Genomic DNA, 7656 nt, shown 5'->3' on the forward strand with positions numbered 1-7656 from the left:
CCATCCCATCCCATTCCATTCCATATCCACATCCACATCCACAGCAAATCCAGTAAACTCTGTTCCTCGGATGCAAGTGGCCGGAGACGTCACAAAACTGGTCGAGCCCCTCGTCCGCCGAGTTAGTTGTTCTTTCGGACTTTGGTCCGGTTGGGTGGGTATCAGAATCAGAATCACATCAGAACGTTTTCCAAACATTACAAGACAAACCGCACACGTGCTGGCTGCGTGCTGTCGAAACTGAAAATACGCAATATCAATAAACAGAATTTTGGATTCAATTCCGGCATTACACAAGATCAGCGCCCCTCCTCCCTCCATTCATGGAATTGAAATTGGAGAAAGCGTAGTAGTCAATTAATTTACTAATGAGAGTGGGCGCTGACATTGCTATAACACTTGTTAATAACTACAGCACAGAAGAGTACATTTTTCCTTTCACTAAGAAACCTACCATCTATGTATAAACTCCTTGCAAAACAGGTATGATATATACAAAAATTATATCAAACTCTCATAGCTTTTTCCCAATATTTTTTTTCTTTATTACAAACTAAACATAAATTTTTTAATTCCATTTCTTTCTGTGTATTTATATTCAATTAACAAATGTCTCAATTAGTTGCTGGCCTCAATTTCGGGTTTGCGAAGTCATCGCACTTCCGTCATTGCAATTTAATTTTAATCATATGTTGAATACTTTTCAAATGAATCTAGTATATCCATTTATTCTACGCGAACCGGGTTGAAAAACGTTTTAACGTTTCAAATTGCGCGCCTAGTTCGATGGCGCTGCCACTGTGTTCTTGCTGAGCTACCAGACCTATCATGGGGCACCGATAATATTTTCAAGAAAAAAATCGATTATTGTCAGATACTTCTGCCCACCTCTAACTTGCCATACTTTTGTTAAAGAAATATTTACATTGAAGATTTGCTTTTTAGCCATTGAATATAAGCGAAAACAAGAATGAGTGCAGCCGCCGCCGCCGCTTCTGGAATCCAGAGCACAGCGGGCGCCGTTCCCATGCGCAATGAGAAGGGTAAAAAGGAAACCGCCATCCCCACCAGAAATTGTTTATAAACTTACATCTTTTCAATAGGTGAATTGTCCATGCAAAAGGTAAAGGTGCAGCGGTACATATCCGGAAAGCGACCTGACTACGCCCGTGCGGACTCCAGTTCGGAGGAGAGCGACGACGATGACTTTATTGACACCAAGAAGCGTCTGGAGCGCCACAAGGCGGAACGGCATAAGCTGGAGCTCTCCCGTCGAGCAGGCAGCGCGGAGGGTGATGAGCGGGCGGCGGGTGAGGGCCAGGAGGAGGACGATGCCGAGGTGGACGATCCCCGCCTGCGAAGATTGCGACAAAGACCCGTGGACATGGAGGACATGGAACGTGAGCGAAGGGAGCGCCACCGACACATCCACGAACCGGAAATCATGGAGAGCGACAGCGAGGACGAGGAGGAAGACGAGGAAGCACAGGGAGCCATTCAGCGAGGCACCAACAAGATCACACTGGCATCCGAATCCGACACGGATGCCGAGCTCAGCGACACAGAGCTGGAGAACCGGCGCACCAAACTGAGATCCCGGATGCTGCAGCAACAGCGCGAAGAAGAGGTGCTTCAGAAAGAAGATGAAAAACAGTCCGAATCCTCCGAATCAGAAAGCTCCGAGTACGAGGAGGAGACCGAAAGCGAGGAGGACAACGAGCCCCGCCTGAAACCGCTCTTTGTCCGAAAGAGAGATCGTGCCACCATCCAGGAAAAGGAGCGAGAGGCTCAGAAGCAAAAGCAGCTGGAGGCGGAGGCCAAGCGGGCAGCCAAGGAGCGAAGAAGGGCCACCCTGCGAATGGTCGAGGAGAGCGTCAAAAAAGATCTAGAGAAGACCAAGCCGGAGACCAATGAGGCCTGCATCGAGGACGTGTGCACGGATGACGAGAACGACGAGGTGGAGTACGAGGCCTGGAAGCTGCGTGAGCTAAAGAGAATGAAGCGGGATCGCGAGGAGCGTGATAAGTAAGTCAACATCAAATTTCTTTAAGAACCCCTTTTTAACATTTCTCTCCTGTTTTCTTGCAGCGTCGAACGCGAGAAGCTGGATATTGATCGCATGCGCAACATGACCGAAGAGGAGCGACGCCAGGAGCTGCGCCAGAACCCCAAGGTGGTCACCAACAAAGCCACCAAGGGCAAGTACAAGTTCCTGCAGAAGTACTATCATCGTGGTGCCTTCTACCTGGATGAGGAGAACGATGTCCTCAAGCGCGACTTCGCCCAGGCCACGCTGGAGGATCACTTCGACAAGACCATCCTGCCCAAGGTGATGCAGGTGAAGAACTTCGGTCGCTGTGGCCGCACCAAGTACACGCATTTAGTGGACCAGGACACCACCAAGTTTGACTCCCCCTGGTACGCCGAGTCATCCAGCAACATCAAGTTTCACAACGAACGCGCTGGCGGCATGAGGCAGCAGTTTGACAAGCCCACAGGCTCGAAGCGAAAAAAGATGGAGTAGTTTTAGACGTATGATGTATTTGACAGACGGTAGGAAAGTAACAACTAAATATTGTATGGCCACAATTGTGATGGCTCCAAAAAACATTAAACAATTATATATAATACAAAAAGCTTAAGCTTAAACTGTGAAAGAGATTTTGTCTGGGACTCCGCTGTGTGATGTACCTTCTTGTAGTTAATTAGGAATCAGGAGCTATATGGAATAATGGTAATAAATGATAACAATATAAAGGAACAAAAAACCTACAGGACACTTAAAAAAAGAAATATCCAAAAACAATAACGTTTAAAGTTTGAGCTTGAACTCCTGTAGCTTTTCAATGTTGTGCTGAACGAGCGCCTGCATAACAGCCTCGGCTTTGATAAAGTGCACCTTCTCATAGTTGTTCAGACGTCGCTTAGATTTCGTATCCTTGCTCGTAGTCACCACGTACAGTTCCACACTGATGGCCAGCGAAGGCGGATGGATGTGCACCTTTCCGCCGGCGCTTTGAATGATGACTGTGGGAAAATACAGATTACCTAATAGTTGGGATAGGTTTTTGAGGAGGGCTTGCCTTTCATTTCGGTTGCTTTTGGCACAATGTCTTCACCGAGCATAAAGTGTAAGCCATACAACAAACGAGGGTGTTCCAATACGGACGACGGTTTGAACTTGAAGGTCTCTTCAAACGTTGCGTCGCTGAACAGGTGATCTGCCTTTATGTCGATGCTTCTGGTCTTCTTTACAGAGTGCAGCCAATTGGTGGAGAGAACTGGTTTGTTGGAAGCAATAACTGTCAGAAACTTGTAGGTGCGCTCGCCCTTGTCCATCATAAGCAGGTCGCACTGTAAGGGATCTTCGGTGACCTCCATCACGTCTAAAAGGCAGAGAAGTCAAATTAGAATCCAATTCGCTTTGAAGCCACCGTTTTCTTACGCTTAAGTGACTTTAGGACAGATTCCAAGGCAGGACGATTGCACATGGTAAACGCTATCTTAATTTTGCCTGTCGTCTTGGCCTTCCTCACATATAAGTTGAATGCTGGAAACAAAGGAGGTAATGTGAGTGTACATAAAGCAGAAGTGTAAAGCGGATTATTTACCTCTAAGGGGATCGAAATCCGGCTGACTGAATCGGGTCGTGGCTGCAATGAAAGATAGTTGCGCCAATGAAATACTCAAATAGCTTATGAACAATAAGTACTAAACTTACTAGCGCCTGATCTGTTCTTTAGGACATCCTCGTCAGCTAAAATTTTAGGCTTCTTGGTAGTGACTGAGCTAGACGTGGGCTCTTCGCGGGACGCTAACCGCTTAGACCCTCTGCTACTTCCGAAGCTGGTTGATGACTGATCGGCTTTAGGAGCTGCGGAGCTCGACGTGGCAGCCCGAACGGTCTTGGGTGCGCGTGTAGTTGCTGATACATTTGGACCCTTGGCAGCAGCAGTGCTAGATGATGGCTCTTCAATTGAGGGCGTTGCAGAGCGGGACTTGGCAGCCCGAGTTATTCTGGCAGTAGACGAAGAAGCTGGGTTTTCTATGCTTGCTCTGGATATGCGGACAACCGCGCGTTTAATTAATGCGTCCGCTGGCTTAACTTCCGTCAGGGTGGCGGAATCTTCGACGATTGTCTTGCGCCTAGTTCTAGTCATAGACTTTTCCACAGGTGCGAATACTTGATTAGTCTCGGTTTCCTTGTGTTTCCTTCCTCTTTTCGGTTTGACGATCTCTTCTGTGCTCTCAGCTTGCTCTATGCTGGCTTTGCGCCTGGTTCTGGCCGCTGGCTTGGGCATGTCCTTGGCTTTGTCCACCCGAACCTGTGTTTCTTTTTCTGCTTTAGGTGTCGCAGCATCTTCGTCGGCAGTTTGACGTCTGGTTCTAGGTTTTGGCTTGGCAATATCTTTTGATGTTTCCTCTTTACTTGACTTGGCCTTTTTGACTTTTTTCTCATTTTCAGTCTGGACAGAACTTTCTTCCCTGTGCACCTCGACATCATCGGCGCTATTTTGTCGTGTGACTCTTGTCACACCTTTGGAAATATTCTTAGATGCGTCTGCCTTACTCGACGCAGCCTTCTTGGCCTTTCTTCCCTTTTCACGATCAGACGCTTGAGCATCTTCATCGCTGGTTTGGCGCCTGGTTCTTGTCGTAGGCTTGGGAATATCCTTGGATGTGTCTGCCTTATTTGTCTCCGCCTTCTTGGCCTTTCTACCACGTTTACTTTTGGTAGGTTGTTCTTCATTAGACTTATCCACCACCTCAGCGTTGGCTTCATTCCTTTCTAAAGCGTTGGCTTCATTCCTTTCTAAAGAGCTTCCTGGTGTATCAGAACGGTTTTGAATTCGGCTCCTACGGGATTGCCATTGATTGGCAACTTTGATAAAAGGATCGTTCGCTTTATCTTTCTGTGTTTCCTCTTCCGGGATAGAATCGACGTCTTGTCCAAGGATAACAGACTTGTTAAGAGCTACAAATTGGAATATAAGTAGAATTTCCTTCAATAAATTAATAACTTACCTTCTGATTTTTTATCCGATAGATTGTTCCGCCGTTTTATCAAATTACTTTCTGGTCTCTCAGAACCCTCTGATATTCGTCTGTTTTTACGACTTGCTGTAAATAAAATGGAGTTAAGTTCGTTTAAGAAAAGCATCATTTGCAAGTGACTTACGGGTTGCTGGAGGAGATTCCGATTTGGCAACTCGTTTGCGCCTGCGATCGCCAGATTTTTCAGTGCGCCAACGACTTTTGTTACTCGAATTACTAAAAACTCCTTCAATCTGACAAATCTGCAAGGAAATACATATTCCATATTGCAAACTGAGCTTGGAGTTTATGGTTAGGTTACCTTTTGATAGTGATTTTTATCCTTGATCACACACGGCTCAACAAATTTAATCGGCTCCTCATTGGGGTTTACAGGCGACGTTACCACAGTCCCTGAAATCATTTCATTGAGCACAGCTTCTATCTCTTCGCAAGGCTCTTCAAAGAATTTCGAATCTGAAGAGTGTTTTAGTGCCCAGATCCATAAGACGGAACTTCTTTGATATTCTTACCTGTTGCGACTTTGGCAATGTCGTCGAGTGGAATATTCTCCTTGTCTCGTAAACTCACGGAATGCTGATTGACTACGTGAAAAGGTTGCGTGGCTATAAAGTCTTGGCACCGAGAGCTATTGATCTTGGCAGGAAATACTTGAGTGGCAATCAAATCTTGGTTGGAAGTCTCATTATCTTTTGGTAGGCCAAAAAAATTGTTTGCTTGTGGGCTCCCTAAGTTAAATGCCTGAGTTTCTATGAAATCTTGGTTGCAAGAATCATTAGCAGTCGAATGTTTAGGTGAATCAGTTATTTGTGGCCGGCCCAAATTAAATGCCTGTGTCGCTATGAAATCTTGATTAGTTTCCTTATCTTCTTGTGCCTGCGGACGTCCCAAGTTAAACGCCTGAGTCGCCACGAAGTCTTGGTTACTTTGCTCATTGTGTTCCTCGTCACTTTCCAACAATTTATGTCGTGGAAATCGTTGAGTGGCTACAATATCTTGATTCTTCTCTTGACTAGATGAGTTATCTGTGTCAGGAGTGGCAGTGGGAGTCTCAATTGTCGCCACAACCAGCTGTTTAACTCCGCCAAACTGCGGTGTGGCGGTATTCGTTTTGTCCGTAGGACGAACGAACGGATCCGGACTGTTGGAGCCATCGCGCCCCTCCCTCCCCATGATTAGGTCAAACAGATCGGGGGTGCAGATATTTCTATCCACGGACGGACCGGTCAAATCAGGTGTAATGCAAGCGTCGCCACGCGGCAGCACTTCATCCGCTTTGGTGCTACTAAGGGCACAGCATTTCGAATCGCTAGCTGACCAGTTTAAGGCACTTATTTCCATGTCGGTGGTGTCCAGTTGATCTAATTAGAAAGTACACATTATTAAAAGTCATCATTTTCAATGGATGCCCATACCACGCTTATCTTCTTTCTTATCAATAGGTTCCATTGGCTTTGCTGGCGGCGGGAGAGGCAGCAAAACATCGCAGAGGACCTGTGAGGCATCGAAGTCATCAATGGCATCCTCATTATAGTCCTGGGTGCACATGCGTATCATGCTGCCCTCGGATGATTCCCCATCGCTGTCCATCGTTGGATCCCGGTTATCGCCCACAGGAATAACCGAGGGTTTAACCACTGGGGGTTTAGGTGGAAGACACGCAAGCATATCCTGCGTTTCGGGTATCATGAAGTCATCGGCCAGCGACACTCTTCCACCGGTCGAAGGCCTTTCGAAGACCAACGCCTGGGTCTCGGGTATGAAGAAGCTATCTGCCGTTGTGTTGACTGACGTGTTGGCGGATGGAGGCTGTGTTTCAGGAATGTCCATGCTGTCCAACGTCGTGTGGGTTGATCTGTCCTTCAGGCATTCCCCGAATCCGCTGCTGTCGTGAACCTGAAGGAAAGGTAAGCATTTGGTTATGTATCCTGTAAGAATGACTTGAAGTATTTATGCCTCATTGTGATCCTCTCCAATCTCCAGCCTGGCCTCCACATTGCCAAAGCGGAGTTTCACCTTGCCGGCTAAGGTGTCGTCCCTGCCAATGTCCACCACTGTCTTCTCCTGGTCGTTTACGAAGATACTGCCCACCAGGGCGGCCAGGCGCACCACACCTCGGCGAAGTATGCAGGCGGTGGCGTGGGCCAACTCCATTGACTGTCCATTCAGAATAAAGTTTATCAATGCTGGAATGTACTTAGAAGTAATGGACAATTTACCTCATCGGCGATGCTGATTTCCAGGCCCTTCTTCCTTCCAATACGGTATATTGTATCCGGTTCCAAGAGAATGGCCGGCAGACCGCCAAAAAACAGGCTTACATCTGCCATCCTGGCGGGACTTCCTTGAACACTGAAGGACGAACAAAAAAACAATACAATAATTGGAAACAACAAACGCAACGGACGGTCACACCTGCAACGGGCGCCAAACACAGACGATAGGCTATATGGTAGCATTAATTAAAACAGAGCTGCCAACTCGCGACGAAAAAATACACCCAGTTTATTGTTTACAAATTACTGAAGCCCCTGTGCTGACTTTTATATCGAGTCTCTGTTATAATTTGTAATAGATAATAGGTAAATATATTGACGAACT

General features: G+C 46.7%; 2 protein-coding genes across 4 annotated transcripts; one reads left to right on the plus strand and one right to left on the minus strand.

The window, feature by feature from the left end:
- Positions 1 to 876: 876 nt before the first annotated feature.
- LOC6532476 (microfibrillar-associated protein 1) lies at positions 877 to 2657 on the plus strand. Its single transcript, XM_002093186.4, has 3 exons — positions 877 to 1043; positions 1104 to 2025; positions 2089 to 2657. The coding sequence occupies exons 1-3, from the start codon at positions 971 to 973 to the stop codon at positions 2522 to 2524; spliced, it is 1431 nt and encodes a 476-aa protein (XP_002093222.1). The 5' UTR covers positions 877 to 970; the 3' UTR covers positions 2525 to 2657.
- Positions 2522 to 7489, minus strand: LOC6532477. Of its 3 annotated transcripts, none has more exons than XM_015193895.3 (13): positions 7471 to 7489; positions 7275 to 7407; positions 7012 to 7212; positions 6471 to 6951; positions 5568 to 6416; positions 5357 to 5448; positions 5180 to 5297; positions 5026 to 5121; positions 3722 to 4975; positions 3612 to 3653; positions 3446 to 3550; positions 3084 to 3386; positions 2522 to 3027 (listed from the first exon to the last, which is right to left on the minus strand). In XM_015193895.3, exons 2-13 carry the CDS (start codon positions 7383 to 7385, stop codon positions 2813 to 2815), a joined length of 3867 nt encoding a protein of 1288 aa, XP_015049381.2. In that variant the 5' UTR covers positions 7386 to 7407; positions 7471 to 7489; the 3' UTR covers positions 2522 to 2812. The 3 variants fall into 3 exon arrangements, with proteins under 3 accessions (XP_015049381.2, XP_015049379.2, XP_043063006.1); XM_015193893.2 differs by having other exon boundaries at positions 5357 to 5511; XM_043207071.1 differs by lacking the exon at positions 7471 to 7489 and having other exon boundaries at positions 5357 to 5511; positions 7275 to 7449.
- Positions 7490 to 7656: the final 167 nt, after the last annotated feature.

Source organism: Drosophila yakuba, chromosome 3L (assembly GCF_016746365.2).
Source record: "Drosophila yakuba strain Tai18E2 chromosome 3L, Prin_Dyak_Tai18E2_2.1, whole genome shotgun sequence".
Taxonomy (NCBI): Eukaryota; Metazoa; Arthropoda; class Insecta; order Diptera; family Drosophilidae; genus Drosophila; species Drosophila yakuba.